Source organism: Rhinolophus sinicus, linkage group LG06 (genome assembly GCF_036562045.2).
Source record: "Rhinolophus sinicus isolate RSC01 linkage group LG06, ASM3656204v1, whole genome shotgun sequence".
In the NCBI taxonomy this organism is placed as follows: domain Eukaryota; kingdom Metazoa; phylum Chordata; class Mammalia; order Chiroptera; family Rhinolophidae; genus Rhinolophus; species Rhinolophus sinicus.
The window spans coordinates 74410987-74435313 of NC_133756.1; the positions used below are offsets into that span (position 1 = coordinate 74410987).

Below are 24327 nucleotides of genomic sequence, written 5' to 3' on the forward strand. Positions count from 1 at the left end.
CTACAAAATCTTTACAGCATTATTGATTATATTCCCCAAACACTTTCATACCCCCCTGGTAATCTTGTGGTTACCGATTGTGCTTTCTAATCCCCTCACTTCTCCCTCATTCCCACCCCCCCTCCCTTCTAGCAACCCTGTTTTTCCTCTATATTTCTGAGACTGTTTCTGATTAGTTCATTCATTTATTCTTTTCTTTAGATTCCACGTATAAGTGAGATCATATGGTATTTGTCTTTCTCCGACTGACTTATTTTACTTAGCATAATGTTCTCTGGGTCCATCCACATCGTTGCAAATAGTAAGGTTTCATTTTTGCTTTATGGCTGCATAATACTCCGTTGTATAAATGTACCACAGTTTCTTAATCCAGTCGTCTACCGATGGACATTTCAGTTGTTTCCATGTCTTGGCTATTGTGTATAGTGCTGCAATAAACATAGGGGTGCATAAATTTTTTCGAGTTAGTATTTTGGATTTCTCTGCATAGATACCTAGGAATGGAATTGCTGGGTCATAAGATAGTTCCTTTTCCTGTTTTTTGAGATGCTTCCATACTGATTTTCATAGTGGCTGCAACAATCTGCAATCCCACCAGCAGTGCACGAGGGATCCCTTTTCTCCACATCCTCACCAGCACTTCTCGTTTGTTGATTTATCAATGATAGCCATTTTGACTGGTGAGGTGGTATCTCATTGTGGTTTTATTTTCATTTCTCTAATGATTAGTAAGGTTGAGCATTTTTTCATATGTCTGTTTGCCATCTGTATGTTCTCTTTAGAAAAATGTCTTTTCATGTCGTCTACCCATTTTTTAATTGGGTCGTTTGTGTCTTTTTTGGAGTTGAGTTGAATGAGTTTTTATGAATTTTGGATATTAACCCCTTTTCAGATATATCATTGACAAATATCTTCTTCCATTCAGAAGGATCCCTTTTTATTTTATTGATGGTTTCCTTTGCTGTGAAAAAACCTTTTAGTTTAATGTAATCCGATATGTGTTTTTTTTAATTTATTGGGGTGACAACTGTTAGTAAAATTACATAGATTTCAAGTGTACAATTCTGTATTACATCATCTATAAATCCCATTGTGTGTTCACCACCCAGAGTCAGTTCTCCTTCCATTACCATATATTTGATCCCCCTTACCCTCATCTCCCACCCTCCACCCCCTTTACCCTCTGGTAACCACTAAACTATCGTCTGTGTCTATGAGTTTTTGTTTCTCATTTGTTTGTCTTGTTCTTTTGTTGTTTTTGGTTTATATACCACATGTCAGTGAAATCATATGGTTCTCTGCTTTTTCTGTCTGACTTATTTCACTTAGCATTATACTCTCAAGGTCCATCCATGTTGTCACAAATGTTCCTATATCATCTTTTCATCTTTTCTTACCGACGAGTAGTATTACATTCCAACTTCTTTATCCATTCATCTATCGAAAGACATTTTGGTTGTTTCCATGTCTTGCCCACCGTAAATAAAGCTGCGATGAACATTGAAGCACAAATGTCTTTATGTATAAATGTTTTTATATATTTTGGGTAGATACCCAGGAGAGGGATTGCTGGGTCATATGGTAATTCTATTCGTAATTTTTTGAGGAAGCTCCACACTGCCTTCCATGGCAGCTGCACCACTCTGCATTCCCACCAACAGTGTCTGAGGGTTCCTTTTTCTCCACAGCCTCTCCAACATTTGTACTATTTGTCTTGTTGATGATAGCCATTCTGACTGGGGTGAGGTGATATCTCATTGTGGTTTTTATTTGCATTTCTCTGATGATTAGTGATGTTGAGCATTTTTTCATATGTCTATTGGCCATTTTTATGTCCTCTTTGGACAAATGTCTCTTCAGGTCCTCTGCCCATTTTTCAATCGGGTTGTTTGTTTTTCTGTTGTTGAGTTGCATGAGTTCCTTGTATATTTTGGATGTTAGCCCCGTATCAGAGGCACTGTTTGCAAAAATCTTCTCCCATTCAGTTGGTTGCCTCTTTATTTTGTCGATGGTTTCTTTTGCTGTGCAGAAGCTTTTAAGTTTCATATAGTCCCATTTGTTCATTTTAGCTTTTACTTCCCTTGCCTTTCGAGTCAAATTCATAAAATGTTCTTTGAACCCAAGGTCCATAAGTTTAGTACCTATGTTTTCTTCTATGCAGTTTATTGTGTCAGGTCTTATGCTTAAGTCTTTGATCCATTTTGAATTAATTTTGGTACATGGTGACAGATAGCAGTCCAGTTTCATTCTTTTGCACGTGGCTATCCAATTCTCCCAGCACCATTTATTGAAGAGGCTGTCTTTCCTCCATTGTATGTTTTTAGCTTCTTTGTCAAAAATTATCTGTCCATATTTATGTGGTTTTATTTCTGAGTTCTCCATTCTATTCCATTGGTCTATGTGTCTGTTTTTCTGCCAATACCATGCTGTTTTGATTATTGTAGCCCTGTAGTACAAGCTAAAGTCAGGGAGTGTGATACCTCCAGTATTGTTCTTTTTTCTTAAGATTGCTTTGGCTATTCAGGGTCTTTTATGGTTCCAAACAAATCTGATGATTTTTTGTTCTATTTCTTTAAAAAATGCCATTGGGATTTTGATGGGGATTGCATTAAATCTGTATATTGCTTTGGGTAATATGGCCATTTTAACTATGTTGATTCTTCCAATCCATGAGCACGGAATGTCTTTCCATTTCTTTGTGTCTTCTTCAATTTCTTTCAAAAATGTCTTATAGTTTTCAGCATATAAGTCCTTCACATCCTTGGTTAAGTTTATTCCTAGGTATTTTATTCTTTTTGCTGCAATTGCAAAAGGAATTGTTTTTTGTATTTCTTTTTCTGAGATTCCGTTGTTAGTATATAGGAATGCAATGGACTTTTGTACGTTGATTTTGTAGCCAGCAACTTTACTGTATTTGTTGATTGTTTCTAATAGTTTTTTGGTGGAGTCTTTAGGGTTTTCTATGTATAGCATCATGGAATCTGCAAAGAGTGATAATTTAACTTCTTCATTCCCAATTTGGGTGCCTTTTATTTCTTTCTCTTGCCTGATTGTTCTGGCAAGGACTTCCAACACTATGTTGCAAGCAGAGATGATAGGGGACAGCTCTGTCATGCTCCTGAACGTAGAGCAAAGGGCTTCAGTTTTTCACCATTAATTATGAGATTAGCAGAGGGCTTGTCATATATGGCCTTTATTATGTTAAGGTATTTTCCTTCTATACCTATTTTATTAAGTGTTTTAATCATAAATGGATGTTGTATCTTGTCAAATGCTTTTTCTGCATCAATTGATATAATCATATGATTTTTGTCCTTTATTTTGTTTATGTGATGTATCACATTGATGGATTTGCAGATGTTGAACCATCCTTGTGCCCCAGGGATGAACTCCACTTGGTCATGATGAATAATCTTTTTAATGCATTGTTGTATTCGATTTGCTAGAATTTTGTTTAGGATTTTTGCATCTGTATTCATCAGAGATATTGGTCTGTAGTTTTCTTTTTTTGTGTTGTCCTTACCAGGTTTTGGTATCAGGGTAATGTTCGCCTCATAAAATGAGTTGGGGAGTACTGTCTCTTCTTCAGTTTTTTGGAAGAGTTTGAGCAGGATTGGTATTAGATCCTCTTTGAAGGTTTGGTAGAATTCACTAGTGAAGCCATCTGGTCCCGGACTTTTGCTTTTGGGAAGGTTTTGGATGACTGATTCAATTTCGTTACTGGTGATCAGTCTGTTTAGATTTTCCAGTTGTTCATGATTCAGCCTTGGAAGGCAATATGTTTCTAAAAACTTGTCCATTTCTTCTAGGTTATTGAATTTGGTGGCATATAGTCCTTCATAGTATTGGTGGGTGATCCTTTGTATTTCTGTGGTGTCTGTGATAACTTCCCCTTTTTCGTTTCTGATTTTGTTTATTAGTGTCTTTTCTCTTTTTATCTTAGTGAGCCTAGCCAAGGGTTTGTCAATTTTGTTAATCTTTTCAAAGAACCAGCTCTTTGTCACATTAATTTTTTTCTATTGTCTTTTTGTTCTCTATTTCATTTAGTTCTGCTCTGATTTTTGTTATTTCCTTTCTTCTGCTGACCTTGGGTTTCACTTGTTCTTCTTTTTCTAGTTCTTTAAGGTGTAACATGAGGTTATTTATTTGGGATTTTTCTTGTTTCTTGAGATAGGCCTGTAATGAGATAAATTTCCCTCTTAAAACTGCTTTCGCTGCATCCCAAAAATTTTGGTAGGATGTATTTTCATTGTCATTTGTTTCTATGTATCTTTTGATCTCTCCTCTAATTTCTTCTTTGACCCAGTTCTTCTTAAAAGTATGTTGTTTAATCTCCATGTATTTGTGTTTTTCCTGCTTTCTTTTTGCAGTTGATACCCAATTTCAAAGCCTTGTGATCAGAGAATATGCTTGGTATGATTTCAATCTTCTTAAATTTGCTGAGGCTGATTTTATGTCCCAATATATGGTCTATCCTTGAGAATGTTCCATGTACACTAGAAAAGAATGTATAGTCTGATGTTTTAGGATGAAGTGCTCTATAAATGTCAATTATGTCCATTTCATCTAATGTGTCATTTAGGGCTGCTATTTTGTTATTTATTTTCTGTTTGGATGATCTATCCATAGCTATCAATGATGTATTTAAGTCCGCTAGTATAATTGTGTTTTGGTCAATTTCTCCCTTTAGTTTTGTTAGTAGTTGCTTGGTAAATTTTGGTGCTCCCTTATTGGGGGCATAAATATTGATGGCTGTTACGTCTTCTTGTTGTATAGTCCCCTTTACCATTATGAAATGTCCATCTTTGTCTCTTGTTATCTTTTTCACCCTGAAGTCTGTTTCATCTGATATCATTATGGCTGCACCTGATTTTCTCTGGATACCATTTGCTTGGAGTGTCAATTTCCACCCTTTCACTTTGAGTCTATGCTTGTCCTTGTAGCTGCAATGCGTCTCTTGGAGACAGAATATGGTTAGGTTTAGTTTTTTGATCCAGTCTGCTACTCTGTGCCTTTTATTGGTGAGTTCAGTCCATTTACATTTAGGGTGATTATTGATATATAAGGATTTCCTGTCATTCTATCTTTAGTTTTCTGGTAAGACTGTGTCTCTACTGTTTCCTTGTCTTTTTGTTGGTGTCTGTTATTTCTGTCGGTGGTTATCTATGATGTTTCCTTCTGTTTCTTCTTTTATTACAGTATATATTTCAGTTCTGGATTTTTTTTGAGTGGTTACCCTTAAGTTTATGTAAACTGAAATTTGATATTTATAGTATTCCATTGTCTTCAGCACGCTTACGTTCTCTATCCCCATATTCTGGTTCTGGCCTTTATTCTCCCCCTTTTTATGTTTTGGTTGCCACAAATTATCCCTGTTGATGGAGGTCGAATAGCCTCCTTTAGTATTTCTTGTGGTGCAGGTCGTGTATTAGAAAATTCCCTTAGCTTCTGTATGTCTGGAAAGGTCTTTATTCCTCCTTCATATCTAAAGGATATCTTTGCTGGATATATTATTCTTGGCTCATGGTTTCTCTCTTTCAATAGTTTGAATATTTGGTTCCACTCCCTCCTGGCTTGTAGAGTTTCTGCTGAAAAATCTGATGATAATCTAATGGGCTTTCCTTTGTAAGTTACCGTCTTCTTTTCCCTGGCTGCCTTGAGGATTCTTTCTTTGTCGTTGATTTTAGACAGCTTGAATACAATGTGCTTTGGAGAAGGCCTGTTGGGATTGAGGTAACTCAGTGTTCTATTTGCTTCTTGGATTCGAGGATCCAGTTCTGTCCACAAGTTTGGGAAGTTCTCATCAACAATTTGTTTGAATATTTTCTCTGTTCCCTTCTCTCTTTCTTCTCCTTCTGGTATGCCCATTATTCTTATATTGCTCTTTCTGATGGAGTCAGAAAGTTCTTGCAGAGTTCTTTCATTTCTTTTAAGTCTCAAGTCTCTTTCTTCTTCCATCTGTGTCATTTCCAGGTTTCTATCTTCGATGTCACTGATTCTTTCCTCCATCTGGTCAACTCTACTACCTAAGCTGGTTATTTCATTCTTAATTTCTTCTATTGAGTTCTTAATCTCCAGAAATTCTATTTGGTTCTTTTTTAAAATTTCAAGCTCTTTCGTAAAATGCTCATGGTGTTCTTTGATTGTGTTTCTGAGTTCATTAAACTGCCTATCTGTGTTTTCTTGCATCTCATTGAGTTTTTTCAGAACTGCAATTTTGAATTCTCTGTCATTGAAGTCACATGTTTCCATATCTTTAAGTTCTTTTTCTGGAGACTTTTCACTTTCTTTCTGAGCTGTCTTGTTGCCTTGGTTATTCATGGCAATTACTGATTTACTATTTCTCTTCCCAGACATCTACAGGAGTGGGTTCTGCAACAGGTTGATAGGAAGAGGGCTGTATTTTGTTTTCCAGTACTTGTTGGTAGAATATTTTATTTTTTCTCCAACTGCAGCGTTTTTTTTTCTCTCTCTCACACGGTAGTGCTATGTTTTCTCTACACTATTCCAGCTTCTCACACAATGGGGGGATTCCCTGGGAGACGTGCTTCTCCTCTGTTAGTAGTTCGCCTAGGTCACAGGGCCCAGTGTCTGTGTGAGTATGTGGAGAGCTTTTGAAGTTCCAAAGCTCTTCCTGCACCAGATTCAGAGCCCGTATGTTTCAGCAGTTCTGTTTACTCCTGCAGGGATCTGCCCAGATAGGTGGTGCCAGGGTCAGGGTGAGTTGTGAGAGATGGCCCAGAGCACTGGCAGCAACCATCACCACAGCCGGTCCTGCGTCCATAGCTCCTTCCCCTTTGCAGGAACTAATTGGGCTGCAAATCTGTGTCTGCTGTCCACAGTTCTCAGAACATCAAATATTTTGTTCTTTTGATCTGACACTGCTACTGTTCCGCTTCCAGCACTGGGCAGGTGGGGGCTGTGCGAGCTCTGGGAGGGTAGGGAGGGGGCGGTTAGTCTCAGTGCCTAAGGCTTCCGTTCTCTGCTCGGCAGTAAGGGCTTAAACCACCATTTTCACCCCCTTCCCTCAGTCTTTTCTCCGAGGTCTCTGCCGTGAGCGGTGGGTTCAGCCGTGTTATATGCTGCCCCCTCATTCCTGTGGGCCATAAGCGGAGCCCTAGCAGTCCGAGTTCTTCCCTCTCCCACAGCTGCGGTAATTCCAGGATGCAGCGAGCTCGGCGCACTGAGCTAGGTCTGCGTCATTCGCCTGCGGCTCCATCTCCACACTTCTCCCTTCCCTCCTCCCCCGCTCGTGCGATTCGCCCACCTGTAGGTGAATTCAGTAGTGGGCCTCTTCATCTTGCCTGTCTGCTGTGCAGGGAGTCTTTTGTGGAGTTATTGTTGTTCGGTTAGTTGTAAATTCCAGGGGAGCTTTACAGAGGCTCACCTCACGCCGCCATTTTGATGACGTCCATATGTTTATTTTTTGTCTTACTTCCTTTGCCCGATGGGATATATCAGTAAAGTTATTACTCTGGATAATGTCTGTAAACTTTCTTCCTATATTTTCTTCTAGCAGTTTTATGGATTCAGGTCTTACATTTAAGTCTTTAATCCATTTTGAGTTTATTCTTGTATATGGTGTAAGGAGGTGGTCCAGCTTCATTTTTTTGCATGTGTCTGTCCAGGTTTCCCAGCACCATTTTTTGAATAGACTGTCTTTACCCCATCATAAATTCTTGCTTCCATTGTCATAGATTAAATGACCATAAAGGCATGAATTTATTTCTGGGCTCTCTATTCTGTTCCATTGATCCATGTGTCTGTTTTTATGCCAGTACCATGCTGTTTTGATTACTGTAGTCTTATAGTGTAATTCGATGTCAGGTATTGTTATACCTCCCACTTTGTTCTTATTTCTCAAGATTACTGAGGCTATCCAGGGTTTTTTATGGTCCCATATAAATTTTAGGATTACATGTTCTATTTCTGTGAAAAACGTCCTCGGTAGTTTGATGGGAATTGCATTGAACATGTATATTGCCTTAGGCAGCATGGACATTTTAACTGTATTAATTCTTCCTATCCATGAACATGGTATGCATTTCCGTCTATTTGTATCTTCTTTAATTTCTTTCTTCAGTGTCTTATAATTTTCTGAGTACAGATCTTTTACTTCTTTGGTTAAATTTATTCCCAGGTATTTTATAATCTTTGAAGCAATTGTGAATGGGATTGTTTTCTTAATTTCTCCTTCTGATGTTTTATTATTGGTATATACAAATGCAAATGATTTCTGAATATTAATTTTGTAACCTGCTACTTTACTAAATTCATCTATCAGCTCTAATAGTTTCTTCATGGATCCTTTAGGGTTCTCTACATATAGTATCATGTCATTTGTATATAATGACAGTGTTACTTCCTCCTTACAAATTTGGATGCCTTTTTTTTTTTTTTCTTGTCTGATTGCTGTGGCTAAAACTTCCAGCACCGTGTTGAATAGGAGTGGAGAAAGTGGGCAACCTTGCCTTGTTCCTGATCTTAAGGGGAATGGTTTTAGCTTTTCCCCATTGAGTATGATGTTAGCTGTGGGTTTATCATATATGGCCTTTATTATATTGAGATATAATTCCTCTATTCCCACTTTCTTAAGGGTTTTTATCATAAATGGCTGCTGGATTTTGTCAGATGCTTTTTCTGCATCTGTTGATATGATCATATGATTTTTATTTTTCATTTTGTTAATGTGGTGTATCACATTCATTGAACCACCCTTGCATACCAGAAATGAATCCCACTCGATCATGGTGTATGATCTTTTTAATATATTGCTGAATTCTATTCGCTAATATTTTGTTGAGGATTTTTGCATCTATGTTCATTAGAGAGATCGGCCTGTAGTTTCCTTTTTTTGTAGTGTCTTTGTGTGATTTTGGGATCGGGGTGATAGTGGCCTCGTAAAAAGTGTTTGGAAGCCTTCCCTTCTTATGGATTTTTTGGAAGAGCTTGAGGAGAATAGGTGATAATTCTTTTTTGAATGTTTTGTAAAATTCACCTGTAAAGCCATCTGGTCCAGGGCTTTTGTTTGTTGAGAGATTGTTGATTACTGATTCAACTTCCCTGGTGGTAATCAGTCTATTCAGGTTTTCCATTTTTTCTTGAGTTAGCCTTGGAAGGTTGTATGCTTCTAGAAAATTGTCCATTTCTTCCAGATTGTCTAATTTGTTGGCATATAGTTGCTCATAGTAATGTCTTAAAATTTTTTGTATTTCTGTGGTGTCTGTTTTCACTTCTCCTTTTTCATTTCTGATTTTATAAATTTGGGTCCTCTCTCTCTTTCTTAAGATGAGTCTGGCTAAAGTTTTGTTGATTTTGTTTATCTTCTTTAAAAACAAACTCCTGGATTCATTGATCTTTTGTATTGTTTTTCTGGTTTCTATTTCATTTATTTCCACTCTGATCTTTATTATCTCCTTCCTTGTACTCCCTTTGGGCTTATTTTGCTGTTCCTTTTCCAGATCCTTTAAGTATGAAGATAAACTGTTGATTAGTGTTTTTTCTTGTTTCTGTAGGTAGGCCTGCAATGCTATGAATTTCCCTCTTAGGACTGCTTTTGCTGCATCCCATAGATTTTGGGTCATTGTGTTTTCATTTTCATTTGTCTCGAGATATCTTTTGATTTCTTCCTTAATCTCATCGTTGACGCATTCATTATTTAGTAACATGTTATTCAGCCTCCATGAATTGGTGTGTCTTCCAGTTTTTTTCCTGTATTTCATGTCTAATTTCATAGCACTGTGGTCAGAGAAGACACTTCATATGATTTCAATTTTCTTAAGTTTATCATGACTTGTTTTGTGGCCTAACATGTGGTCTATTTTGGAAAGTGTTCCATGTGCGTTTGAGAAGATCGTGTATCTGCAGCTTTGGGGTGAAATGCTCTGAAAATATTGATTAAATCCAAGTGGTCCAATGTGTCATTTAAGGCCATTGTTTCCATATTGGTTTTTTGTCTGGAAGACGTGTACCTTGTTGTCAGGTGTGTGTTGAAGTCCCCTACTATGATAGTGTTACTGTTGATCTCTGTCTTTATGTCAGTCAATATCTGTTTTATGTATTTAGGTGCTCCTATGTTGTATGCATAGATGTTTACTAGGGTTATGTCCTCTTGTCGGATCGATCCCTTTATTATTATATAGTGCCCATCTTTGTCTTTTAATATATTCTTCATTTTAAAGCCTATTTTGTCAGATATAAGTATTGCCACTCTAGGTTTTTTCTCATTTCCATTTGCATGAAATATCTTACTCCAACCCTTCACTTTCAGCCTGTGTGTGTGTTTTGATCTGAGGTGAATCTCTTGTATACAACATATGCAAGGGTGTTTCTTTCTCATCCACTCAGCCACCCTATGTATTTTGATTGGAGCATTTAATCCATTTACATTTAAAGTTATTATTGATAGGTACATAGCTATTGCCATTTTTTAAGTTGAGCTTTAATTGCTTTTGGCTTGTCAGTAGGTGGGATTGACTCCTAGGCTGAGTAGTTGTGAGACTTGGCTGTGCCCACAGTGGATAAGCTGCTGCGTGACAGTTGACTGCTCAGATGAGGCTTGGCCCTTATGGGCTCTTGTGCCTGTAGAGAATTACCTCTGGGTGTGTCACTTTTAGGTCAAACCCAGTAATACTCTGGTTGGTCTGGAGTTGGCTTCTGGGTGTGTTGAATCTTGGGCCTCTTGTGCTGGGCTCTTAAGCACAAGAACAACAACAAAGAAAAACCAAACACACTCACATGTAAAAACAACCAATAATCCACACTCAACACAGGCAAAAATATCAAAAATACAAAAATCAAAAAAAAAATTAACGCAGAAAAAGTAGGAGGAAAAGTAGGGCAGGTAAGAGAAAAAAGTAAAGAAGAGATCGAAAAAGGGGAAAATGTGTGTGTGTGTGTATATATGTATATATGTATATATGTGTATATATATATATATGTATATGTGTGTGTGTGTGTGTGTATATATATATATATATATATATATATATATATATATATATATATGGTAAAAGTGATAGTAATACAAAAAAAAAAAAAAAAAGGCAGCACCAGTCTTGGCTTAAACCCACCAAGCAATCTCCAGGTTGTCTTCTGCTGTACAAAGAGTCCTCTGTGTCTCATAGAGGCAGAGCTGGCCAACTGGCACCCAGAGTGACCCTGGCACTGCAGTTCTAGATGAGTGGGGATATGGGGTGTGGATGGTAGTTTTTACAAAGTCAGTGCAGTTTCTTCTCTCGCCTGAACATATGTGTGCTGAGAGCACCACAGCCAGCCACTGTGAGGTGGTCTTATTCCCTGTGCCCAGGTCTCCTGAGTCTTAGGGCACTTCTTTCATTGGGGAGGTGTGGAGGGCAGATTTCTGAGCTGCTGAAAGCCCAGAGCTGCCTCTGCCACCTGCTGCTGACCCCTGAGTGTGTCTCTGCAGCTGTAATTGCCCTGCCGGCAGGCCAGAAAAGGTGGAGGCTGGAGATGGAGGAGTCTTCTCTCTCCCAGCCCAGCAGTGTCACACTCTTCCCAGCCTCTTCCCTAGGTCACAGCTGCAAACCAGGTCTTTCCAGATCCTGAACACTTGGGCTGCTCCTCTGTAATCTGACATTACTCCTCAGTTCAGAGACCTACTTGAGGCTCTGGAAGGGCAGGAGTAGGATTGCTCTGGGAGAGTGGGGGGAGGTGCCTAGGGTCCAGCTGGAGATCTCAGCTGAGGTTACTGCCTCAAAGAGAAATCAGCTGTGGGGCGCAGGGAAAGAGCCCACCTCCTGGCTCTTGTGATCTCTGTTCTGTGTCCTGGGGCCCCCACGTCTCCACACCGCTCCCTTCCCTCTTCCCCTGATCGCCCAGTTTGCCCACCTTCAAGTAATCCTTGTAAGAGTCTCTTAGAAGTTCTGTGTGATGAGCAGAGTGTCCTTTGATGGGTTATAGATGTTCAATTTGTGGTGAGTTCCGGAGGAGAAGTCAAGAAGACCACCTCGGTGCCTTCATTTCTGTGACGTCTTCTCATGCAGGATGTCATGCGGGGTGTCAGCTCCTGCTCCCCACATAAGAACGCAGGATATAGTGAAGCCAAAAAGGAACACCCACTGAGCCATAGATAGGGGAGTCATACCATTATATTCTCACTGGCGGCTGAGTTGGAGACACAGGAAGTAGGATCAACAGGATCTGCAACCGGCCGTCCACTTCTCTGTCATGCAACCAACCCCACTTGCTAACTGCAATCCGCGCTTGCCAGCTCAGCCCCCATCTTGCTAGCCCCCATTTTGCTGCTAGCGTAGCCACGGCAGTATATTAGTGGCCAGTGGCTCACTGGTTACAGCTGACGGCCAACTAGCCACAACTGATGGCCATCCAATCACAGTTGATGGCCATTTGCTACCTGAGCCAGCACCTTTTCATGTGAGGCTGAGAGCCTGGAAACTGCCTCTTGGCTTTGTCCCCACACTCCACCCCTACAGGGTCTCGCCTCACAATCTACGCGACAAGCATCTTCCCGTAGGGGCCCTGTGCAGGGAGCCTGGAGGTGAATGCTATATCCTGGACACAGCCAGGCTCTCTGAACACAGCCAGAGTTTCTCAGGGCACCACCAGTCCTTCTGGGTACAGCCAAACTTCCTGGGCTTCTTAGGGTACCACCAGTCTCCCTGGGCACAGCCAGGGCCTCTCAGGGCACTGCCACTCTCTCAGGGCACAGCCAGATTTCCTGGACACAGCCAGGGCCTTTTAGAGCACTGCCACTCTCTCTGGGCACAGCCAGACTTCCTGGGCTCAGCCAGGGTTCTCGGGGCACTGCCACCCTCTCTGGGCACAGCCAGATCCCCTGGACACAGCCAGGACCTCTCAGGGTATCGCCAGTCTTTCTGGGCACAGCCAGTCTTTCTGGGCACAGCCAGTCTTCCTGGGCACAGCTAGGCTTCTTGTCACCGTGCTGGAACAGTAGTGGCTCATAGCCAAGGTGGTTACATATTCTCGATGGCGGCCAATTGAGACACAAAAGCAAACATCTGCCAGTTCCACTACATGGTGGTATGTTCCCAAGCAAACAGTCAAGTCGTCCATTAAATTGGGGATGGAGCCTGTCGTGCGGGAGACCCTGCTCGCTGCGCCATTTTTCAGGCGGGGCGGCCTGCGGGGTCTCTGCTCCCACTCCCCACACAAGAACGCAGGATATGGTGAGGCCAAAAAGGAACACCCACGGAGCCATAGGTAGGGGAGTCATACCACTATGGTCTCACTGGAGGCTGGGCCCACCGGACGCGTGACCTGCCGTCTGCCTTTCCGCCAACTGACCGACCGACGACTCTCCTCTACTCTCCTCAGCTCTGTTCCTCCACTCTCTTCCGCTCTCCTCGGCTCCTCGGCAGTCCTCAGCTCTCCTCAGCAATCCTTGGCTCTCCTGGGCTCTCTTCCGTAGCCACAGCAATTATACCAGCGGCCAATCGGCTAACCGGCCACAGCCGACGGCCAATCAGCCACAGCTGATGGCCATCTACTACCCGAGCAATCACCCCTCCACGTGAGGCCGAGAGCCTGTAAACTACTTTCTGGGGCTCTGTCCCCACAGAGCCCATTCCCCGTAGTCCACAGTAACTTGCCACGCTGTGCACCACAACGTGTGCCCTCTCCGCAGGGCAAGGGCTCCAAGTCCTCCCCAACCTGTGGGTGAGGGCCTCAGCAAGCACTTCCCAGCCCACATGGCCGCAACGACCTTTGCTTTCTCTGGCTTGTATGCTGGTTGGAGAACCGTCCACATCTTCCCACCCCTCCATGGGGGTCCAGCTCTCCGGCAGCTGCTCCTCCTGGTCTTCCTGAGACTGAGTGTTCATACGTACAAACTGCTCCACTGCCCCTTGGGGAGCTTTGGCCGGCACCGTACCCTGCTCGCTGTGCCAGGTGTAATGCAGGGTGTCATGCGGGGTCTCAGTTCCTGCTCCCCACATAAGAATGCAGGACATGGTGAGGCCAAAAAGGAACACCCACAGAGCCATAGATAGGGGAGTCATACCACTATAGTCTTGCTGGCAGCTGGGTTGGAGACACAGGAAGCAGGAGTCACACTATCTGCAACCTGCCATCTGCTTTTCTGCCAACCAACCCCACTTGTTAGCTGCAATCTGCCGTGCTAACTGCAATCCGCGCTTGCTAGCTCAGCCACCATCTTCTTGCTAGCCCCCATTTTCTGCTAGCATAGCCACAGCAATTATATTAGTGGCCAATGGCTCACTGGTTACAGCTGACGGCCAACTAGCCACAGCTGATGGCCATCCAATCACAGTTGATGGCCATTTACTACCTGAGTCAGCACCTTTCCACGTGAGGGCGAGAGCCTGGAATCTGCACTCCTGGCTCTGTCCCCACGCGTCTCATCTGTTCTTTTGAACATTTCTTATATCTTCACCCATTATCCCCTCCTTCCACCTCTGTGCATGTTGGGAAACACGTTTTGCTGAATGGAGAGTGTAACGCGGGGTCGCTGGTCCCGCTCCCCACATAAGAATGCAGGACATGGTGAGGCCAAAAAGGAACACCCACAGAGCCATAGATGGGGGAATCATACCACTATATCCTGGATGGCAGCTGGTTATGACACAAAAGGAAACATCTGCCAGTACCCCAACAGGGGGTCTTCCTGCACTCCAGTCTCGCTGGCGGCCGGGTGAGACACAGGAAGTAGGATCCACATGATCCACAATCTGCCGACTGCTTCTCTGCCAACCAACCAACCTGCTCGCTGCAATCCACGCCTGCTAGCCCAGCCACGGCAGTTATATTAGTGGCTAATGACTAACAGGTTACAGCTGATGGCCAACTAGTCATAGCTGAGGGCCATCTACTACAACCCGAGCCAGCACCTTTCCACGTGAGGCTGAGAGCCTGGAAACTGTTCTCCTGGCTCTGTCCCCACAGAGAGGAAATAACTAACCTGATAATAGTTTATACTTTGTTAATCAGTGACTGCAGAGGCTGTTTCTGGACTTTGGGCGCGAGACTAAATTCTTTCTGTTCACATTATTTACCCCCTTGGTCTCAGACACTTGCTTGCTTCTATCTTGCCTTGCCTTTCATTTACTTCTTGCCTGTGGCAAAATTTACATGGCCCTTGGGCTCTGGCTGCTTTTATAATATCTATACAGGCATACCTCGTTTTATTGCACTTGGCTTTATTGCACTTCACAGGTATTGCATTTTTTACAAATTGAAGGGAAGAACCTCTATACCAGCAAGAGGCTTGCTTTACTATGATACTTTGAGTGGATATAATACCTGGAACCAAACCTACAGTATCTCCAAGGTATGGCTGTATTTAATTTGAATTGCTACAAATAACGTGCTGGATAGTATCTTCCTTTATTATAAAATTACTACAGTTAGCTTCTGTATTGATTTCTTATCTAGGGATAATTTTGGAAACCACTAACCATTTGCAGTCAGCTTGCTGGGGCAAGTATATGGAAAATATTTACAGAGGAACAGCACTTTGGTATATAAGGGTTGGGAATAATTAGAAATCAGTTTGCCTGTTTGCAGTCCTCTGCAGGTCATTAGTTTCCCAGCACTTCAGCTGCACGTGAGTGGAACAGCAATGCGAGCCAGTCAGGAAGACTTTGAAAATGCAATGAATCAGGTGAAGCTGTTGAAGAAGGATCCAGGGAATGAAGTGAAGCTGAAACTCTATGCGCTATACAAGCAGGTAAATGCCTACGTTCTGGTATAATTTAGAGACATTTTGAGCAAGTGGCTCCTCAGATACACATGCTGTATGTTTTACTAAAATTCAGCTTTAATACTTTGGGGTTGTTTTGCTGCCTTTCCTCTAAAAAAAATGTATTAACCTAAAAATAAACAGTGAGAGGCGACAAGTATTTATTTGAGATCACAGAATTGCAGTTTTGGGCACAGATGCAGACAGAAGCCCAAACTGTGTCTCAAGGCAAGGGAGTTTTATGAGAAAAGAAAGGGAAATGATTATATGAGTAGAGGAAAGAAATTCCTATTGGTGCTAACAAACTGAGTTACTCTTTAGCTACATGTGGCTGACTCATTATATCTTCAGAAAGAGTGTCCAAAATCAATAGTCCTTGTGGTCTGGATGCTAGTTTTCCTGTTGGTTTCACAAAAAAATTGTTTATAGGACAGTATTGCTTTGTCCCAATCAAAGGTTATTTTTCTAGTTCAAACATTGCAAAGGTTCAAGGACCAAGACGTGCAAGGCAGTTCCTCTGCAGTAGCTGCTCTGGCTCTATTTTAAAGTGACTCCACCTATGTCAGCTTTTCACAGGTGTATACGTAAGAGTTTGTATATTAGACTCTCAAATGCTATTACTCAAAAAGTAACCGGTCAGGATCACTCCAGAGTAAGAGACTTAAAGGCTTTTACAACCAAATGTGTAGATCTTATTTGGCTGCTGATTAGAATAAATCAACTGAAAAAGTTGTGTGAGAAAACTGGGAAATTTAAATATGGACTGAGTGTTAGATGACACCTAGGAACTTCAGTTAATGGCGTTGTGGTTATATAAGAAAATGTTGATTGTTTTTATAGGAATGCATACTAAGTATATAGGGGTGAAATAGTATAGTGTTTGGAATTCAATAAAATAATTAAAGCAAAAAAGAAAAAAGGAAGGATGGGGAAGTAACTATGGCAAAAAGTGATAGTTGTTGAATTTGGGTGATGAATATTGCGAATTTATTATAATTTACTTTTGTTTATGTTTGAAAGTTTCTATAACAAAATTGTAAAACTTAAGTTTTTAAGTTGCAATGTCTAAGGACTGACTACTCTGGAAAGTCAGCCTCTCTGGGCTCCTGTGTATTCTGATTTTCTCTTCCTGTGATTGGGCTGAGCCTCTCTTACTTTCATATGGGTGTGTATAGTGAAGAATTTAACTTTGCCCAAAAAGAGATCTGGCTTTTGCCCTTGGCTTCTGGGCAAGGTTACCATAGGTTACCCAATATCTACAGCTTTGAAACACCATGTCTGATAGGAGTGTCTTTGTTTCCCTGGAGAGTCTAACAGTGATCTAGAGTGGGACTGGCCACACGATAGTAACAATATGATTTAGAGGTGGGGCTTCAGTTACACTTTCAATTATTCCTATGCGATGGAGCCTCAAGTGAAAACTCTGAACACCCCAGCTTCAGTGACCTTCCCTAGGTGCTGCTCCATGTTCGTTGTTTGTCATCCATCGATTCTGGGAGGGGTACACTGTCCTAACTCCACAGTGGGGACGGGAGGTGGGTCCTTCCCCAGACTTCCCCTTATGGATCTCCTCCCTTGCTGATGTTGCCCTGTATCCTTTCCAGCAATAAATTGTAATCGGAGTGTAACAGCTTTCAGTGAGTTCTTGTGAGTCATTCTTGCAGATTATTGAACCTGAAGGCGGTCTCAGTACCTCCCCAGCCTGGCACTGGGCATCAATTTGGGGAAGTCTTGAGGACTGTTGCTCTAGTTTCTCAGGTGCCTGATTCTTGCAGAGCCACTTTTATCTCTGTTTTTCCAAAGTCTTAGCCTCATTTACTGCCTTGTGTTTTTCAAAGCCTCTTTTTCCTTTCCTCTTTTAGCCAATTATATTATGAAATTAAATTTTTTTAAATGTGGTTATTAAGTGGGGTTTTAAATTGTCATTTCTGAAAAATAGTTGAGTAGGGTATTTTATTCATCTGAAAACACTCACTCAGTCCTTCAGACAAGTAAAGTCTGTTGCTTTTTGCTTTCAATTCAAGTCCTTTGGTTCAGTTTCCTAAGGGCCAGTGGCTCTGACAGCCCCACCTTGCTCCCTCAGCTACATCTCTGTTGTTCAGTTACCAGAAATCCACCGCTGAATTAGTGGTAGTTTTTGTACCTCTGAATGGTTTTTAGAATATACTGTGGATTTCCAAATGTTTATTGGCTAGTTATGCTTGAAGATTGTTTGCTTGAATATTCTATTGTATGTGAAAAATGTGATCATCAGTATAAAACTAATGAACTATTCGAGTTTTTGAAAACTGCTTTCCCATAACCTTTATCTTGCGTTACTTTCATATGCGAGCAGTTATAACTTATTTTAGAGACTCATAGCCAATGGCACATTTTGTCTCTCCAGTCTTTTTTCTGTTGTTTATGCATTTGTGAAAGTGTTTGGGAGGGAAAGGTGCATTCGTGCTAGTTATGCATTTTATGGATCTTAAATATTTAAGGCTTCAAATTGCATGGATGGACATTTGGCTAATAATTGCCCCTCCTTTCACAGGCCACTGAAGGACCTTGTAGTATTCCCAAACCAGGTGTGTTTGACTTGGTCAATAAGGCCAAATGGGATGCATGGAATGTTCTTGGCAATCTGCCCAAGGTAAATTTACTTGTTACTCTGCTTTTATTTTAATTGCTATACTCCTAAAGGAAGTTAGGTGTTTCTCATTATCAATCTACTATAGATGGAGCCTTCGAGATCTTGATGTAACACTATTGAATCAGAACCTCTGTTCTTTCTTCATTGCAAGATGCTACTTTTCAGCACAGTTAAGTTTCTCCAAATGCTTATTCATTGACCATGGGCTGCAGTTACTTGTCATCTTCTCTTCAGGAAACTGCCCGGCAAAACTATGTGGACTTGGTGTCCAGTTTGACTTCTTCATCCAAGTCCTCTAGCCAAGCGAAGCCTGGAGCAGACAGGGAACGACAGGGATATGAAAACCTGGTGGTGACCTCTGAAGACGGCATCACAAAGATCATGCTGAACCGGCCCATCAAAAAGAATGCAATCAGCACTCAGGTGACCTTACCTGCCCTGGAAGTTCATCCTCCTGTTCTTTTCTTCCTCTGTCTGTTACACTCAAAAACTACAGTGTTTCAGCATCTATCCTACTTTTTGTGTGATCTCATTTGGTCTGTTCAGAAAGATTAGTAATTGTGGCTACATCTTCATACAACTGAGTTGGGCACTTATTATTTAGAATTTGTGGGCTTCGGGCAGGTCCTACATGCCCCAGAACCTCTGTAACTTTCCTAATGATGGAAGCCCAGATAAATTAATATCAATGGACTATACGTTGCTATAAGTGAATATGCTTAGAGGTTCGCTAAGGTCCATATAGACTGTCCCCAGAAGTATCCTCATGTCACTTAGGCTTGACAGTGAGTGCTGTTCTACCTGCGTGGAGCTTTATTTTATACAAGTAGAGAGGCGAGAAGGACTTCATCTTAAATAGATTGCAGCCCAGCTTTGCTTGAAATGTTCTACTTCACAAGAGCAACTTTAGTCTTTGAACCTCTCATTGAACTAAAATGATAATAAAAATAAGCACGTAAGCCCTTTCACCTTGAAAAACTTACAAAGAATTAATTGGATGCTTGGTGCTGGAGAGGGAGTAAAATTTGAGAAGGTGTAACCCCTTTCATTGGATTTATCATCTACATCGTAGCAGAAAGAGCATATAACTTAAAACAGTCTTAGATAACAATTCCATGAAGTTGGATATGTGCCATTCAATTAATAAAACATTTGGTTCTCAAACTGTATTTTCTTTCCCCCTATTCATTTCTATTAAGTTGGTGCAAAAGTAATTGCTATTTAAAAGGTTAAAAACAATTGCAAAAACCGCAATTACTTTTGCACCAACATAATATATTATCATGGTAATAATAGCACTAACTACCCTTTATACAGTGCCTAATATGTGTCAGCGCTTTCCACACAGAGGTTTATTTAATCCCCACAAGGAGCCCAATGTTGTTACTACTTAACAATAAACTAATTAGATTAAGTAGTAACTTGCTCAAATTCACATGACTAATAAGCAGGAAAACCTTACTGAAACCCGATATACCCATCTCCTAATCCTGGCTCTTGCCAGTTACCCTGTCGTGCTGCGTGTGTCATCATATCTATAATACTAATGGAATGACTTCTTCATTCCCTCCCTCAGTGGAAATGATTTCACCTTTATTCATATATTTTGTAAAGTCCATACTTTTTTTTTTTCAGTGTCTGTGTATCTGTAAATATCAGCCATCATCATTCTCTTCCCACAGTGAAGTCTCATCTGAGGTAGAAACTGTAACTGGTTTAAATGCATTAAAAGCTATAACAACTACACAGCCAAGATTTTCAGAGGTGTTGCTGATTTGAAATATTGGGCCCATTGTCTTTGATTGTCATTACAATGTCTTGAAAATCCCAGCCCTTTAACACTCATTAACACTTCCCAGACTGCCTAGGAACCTCCTGCTCCTTCTTGAGGTCCCAACTGAAAAATTGCTTCTAGGAAATCTCTCTCTGGACACCTCCCATCCTGTTCCCCACCCTAGATCAGTGCCTCCTCTGAGCTTCCTGCTACTTTGTACTTCCCACCCATTTTAGAGCTAGCCCCTCCATTAGCTCAAGGTCTATCTTATTTGTTCACTTTTGGAAAAAAGTGGGTATAGCCCCAGCATATACTGTAGCAGTTGGTACATAATTCAATTCATTATAAAATGAATGAAACTCCTTTCAAATGTGTTGGGCTGCCTTTTGGGTTATGTAAATACAACCAACATAAATGTGTGGCACTTTGCCAAGAGCAGGCGTGCATACTGACATTTAGTGAATCCAGTGAGTGATGTCTCATTTTCAGAGTTCCTTTCTTTTCCTCGTATTCCCTCTTTCATATAGATGTATTATGAGATCATGCTTGCACTTAAAACCGCAAGCAAGGATGACTCAACCATAACTGTTTTAACAGGTAAGACATTTTCTTGGATTTCTTTCTATTTGTGGTATTTCGTACTAGATAGGAAATTAAATAAATAAACTTTAAGATCTTTTCTAGTACTGAGAGACTCTAATTCTTAAATATATGAAAAATAGACACAAGATTGATATCTTTGTCATGTAAAAAGCAGATACCAGTTGGTAAGAAAAATACCGTTGGTACTAAAATTGGGTACCTCCCAAAGGGAAAAGTCTTATGCAAGAAAGATAATTTTTGTAACATTACTTATAATCGTGAAAATGTAAAAACATTCTAAGTATGTTGCCATGATAGAATAAAAATGAAAATTATAGAAAATCCACAAGACTGTATATTGCACAAGCATTAAAAATTAAAGTTGTAAAGACCAACAATATAGAAAATGTTTAAGATCATTTTTTAAAATATTAAAAATTACGTCAGCATTGTATCAAACTGGAAAGTATGATGGATGCCCAGGGACCTGGACTGATGAGAACATGGAAAAAGAAAGTTGTTTCATCTGGAAGGGGCACCATGCGCAGTGGGCTTAAATTAAGTGCAGGACTCAGAACAACTTGAGTTTAAATCCTGGCTTTACTCCTTACTATCTGTGGGTGACCTCTGCTTCCTGAATGGAGAAGAGTGTTTACTAACCCCATTGAATGGTTGAGATGATGACATGAGATAACGCAGGTAAAGGCCACGGAGCATAGCCGATACTCGATAGAAGATAGCTGTTACTGTTTGTTGGCATGGCAGAAGCAGGAGTGATTTTCTTTTCTTTTAATTTTTGTTGAAATTTGTAAAATAAATATTATCTAGACATATCAGATAGCTTTTACTGAAAAAAAAAGGGTGGGGGGGCTGTGTGGGGAAAATGTAATAGCTGATTCAAGGGAATGAAAGGGAAGCATTGAAGATGGCCCTGGTATTTCATGTGTATACCCAGGTAATTTAGGAGAATGGAGATAAGAAAAACAATAGTCTAGACATACCACTGGTTTGATACAGGAAAGTAATGTTTTTAAATTAACTATATTTTAATAAAAGTATAATATACCGTGTTTCCCCGAAAATAAAACCTAGCTGGACAGTCAGCTCTAATGCATCTTTTGGAGCAAAAATTAATATAAGACTCAGTATTATATTATATTATATTATGTTATGTTATGTTATGTTATGTTATGTTATGTTATGTTATATAAGACCCGGTCTTATATTAATTTTTGCTCCAAAAGACGCATTAGAGCTGATGGTCCGACTAGGTCTTAGTTTTTGGGAAACACGGTACTATCTATTCAAATCTTTATCTTGAAGATAAAGAATTGGAAAATGGCCAATTTTTTATATCATCCAGGAGCATTTCAAAAGTATTCATGCTTTATTTTTAAGGTGTAGAGTAAAAAAATAGATCAGTTGGACTTACCTTTCTAATTGATATTATTTAGATTCGCCAAATTCTGCTTTTGCTCCTAGTGAATTTGTCTTAGATTAAAAAAGAGTGAATTAAAGGCATCTTTGTTTCTGTGAGTTTTTCCTTTTTGTTCAAATAAAGCAAGTTTGTATCTTATTGACACTAAATTTTTTTTTTTTTTTCATTTTAGGAATTTTATTTTCTTAGGCTTCTTTTTAATTAATTTTTTTTTTATTTTATTAAATTTATTGGGGTGACAATTGTTAGTAAAATTACATAGATTTCAGGTGTACAATTCTGTATTACATCATCTATAAATCCCATTGTGTGTTCATCACCCAGAGTCAGTTCTCCTTCCATCACCATATATTTGATCCCCCTTACCCTCATCTCCCACCCCCACCCCCCATCCCCCTTACCCTCTGGTAACCACTAAACTATTGTCTGTGTCTGTGGGTTTCTGTTTCTCATTTACACTAAAAAATTTATAGTCAGGTCTTCACTGTGGAGTTTATTTTTTATTACAAAATGGCTGTCTTGTCTCATTTAATGCTTTTTGCCTTGAACTCAACCTTGTCAAATAGTAATACCATAACACCTGCTTCAGTATCGTTTGCACTTGTCTGCAAACCTTTACCCATTGTTTTAACTTTACACTTTTCTGAATTATTTTTTTATTGAGTGTCTTTTGCACATTGTTGTATTTTCTCCCTTTGATCCAGTCTGCGTTTTTCTCATAAAGATGCGTTTACATGTTTAGATTTATGTGTATGACAGACCTGTTAGGTTTTAGTTCTGGCACCTTACATGCTTTCTATTTGTAATGCTTTTTTGATTGTTATTTTTTACTTCATGGTCTGTGTTTTCCTTCTTTTGCTTTGTGTGTGTTTTATTTCTCATAGTTTGGAAGCTTTTTACTTATTTTCGTAATTCCTTTCATAGGTTTATGGGGTACACACCAACGTCTCTATCTTGTATTATTCCCTTTGGACAGTATCTGTCGTTTGCCCCTATGAAACGCGAAAAAGTTAGCATGAATTTCCCGATACCCCTAAACGTCTCTTCCAAGTGTATAGTCTGTTAAATACAGCTCCATTATTTTCTAGCATTGAATGTTGCTTGGAAAATGTTGAGGCTACTATTAATTTTGCTTTTAGCCCCTTTATAAGATCATTTTTTTCCCTAGATGACCATGGGATACTTTCCCATTCTTTATCACTTTTTAAAAACTGATTACTAAGCCCTTAATTCAAGTTTTCTTTGATAGTATCTCTGAATATTTTTGTTTCAATTGATCTGTTCTCTTTGAAAGAAATTCTAGTTATGGAAAAGAAATGTCTGGTCTGTTGGGGACTGTTATCTGTTATTTTCTCTGAATTCTTAACTCTTGTCTTCCCTTTATTTTGCTCAGTTGTCTCAATCCTGTACTCCAATGCCCTGACTGCGTTTTTAGCAATGTCTCTTCTCCTTTTACTGCTTCTAATGCATCATTTCCCTAATGGCTATGGTTTTCTCTTTCATTTTTTTTCTGAACTCTCAGGCACCTTTTTATTTCTTTTTACTGTCCATCACTTCTGTTTTGAGTCAGCAGGACAGCTCAGCTCTTAATGTTATTACACACACACACACACACACACACACACCCAGTGCCAAAAAATGTATACACATTTTAAGAAAGAAAAAAAAAACTGTTAAAATTGTAATACTCAATATATACCAATAGAAAAAGATGAATACAAGTCACGTTTGACTTCTGCAATGACAAGAGGTGCTCAAAGTGGTTACCATCAGCGTCCAGACACTTCTCATTATGGCAAACTACTGCTTGAGCAACGTTGGCCAAAGTGTCCACTTGTATACATTTTTTGGCACCCCCAGTATATCTATATCTATATCTATCTATCTATCTATCTATCTATCTATCTATCTATCTATCTATATCTTATATATATATAATATATATAATACAACATATATTATATATATATATATATGACTAGCATAAGAATTTGGAAAAGAAGTTTTATTGCTCATAAAATTATTGAAAATACTATTTGTGGCACTATTTGCTCCTGGTAGAAATATAGAAAAATATTAAGGGACAAATTTATTATGTAATAATACTGCTAAAATCAGACATAGCTCTTTGTTTCTCAGTACTCCAAATATAACTGTCCGAAGCCCTACTGCAAAACAAACATGTCCTTTGATTCTTTCCT

General features: G+C 39.9%; 1 protein-coding gene across 5 annotated transcripts in view; it reads left to right on the forward strand.

Annotated features, from left to right (window-relative positions):
* ECI2 (enoyl-CoA delta isomerase 2) overlaps positions 1 to 24327 on the forward strand; it is a 36550-nt gene that overhangs the window by 1918 nt on the left and 10305 nt on the right. For 2 of the 5 annotated variants that reach the window (XM_019752362.2, XM_019752363.2), the window contains exons 2-6: positions 15175 to 15289; positions 15526 to 15688; positions 18234 to 18332; positions 18567 to 18755; positions 20634 to 20703. In XM_019752362.2, the coding sequence (XP_019607921.2) occupies positions 15581 to 15688; positions 18234 to 18332; positions 18567 to 18755; positions 20634 to 20703 (466 nt within the window). In that variant the 5' untranslated portion in view covers positions 15175 to 15289; positions 15526 to 15580. Of the gene's footprint in view, positions 1 to 14345; positions 15290 to 15525; positions 15689 to 18233; positions 18333 to 18566; positions 18756 to 20633; positions 20704 to 24327 lie in introns of those variants that run through there. The other 3 variants (XM_019752360.2, XM_019752366.2, XM_019752361.2) reach the window with 2 other exon arrangements.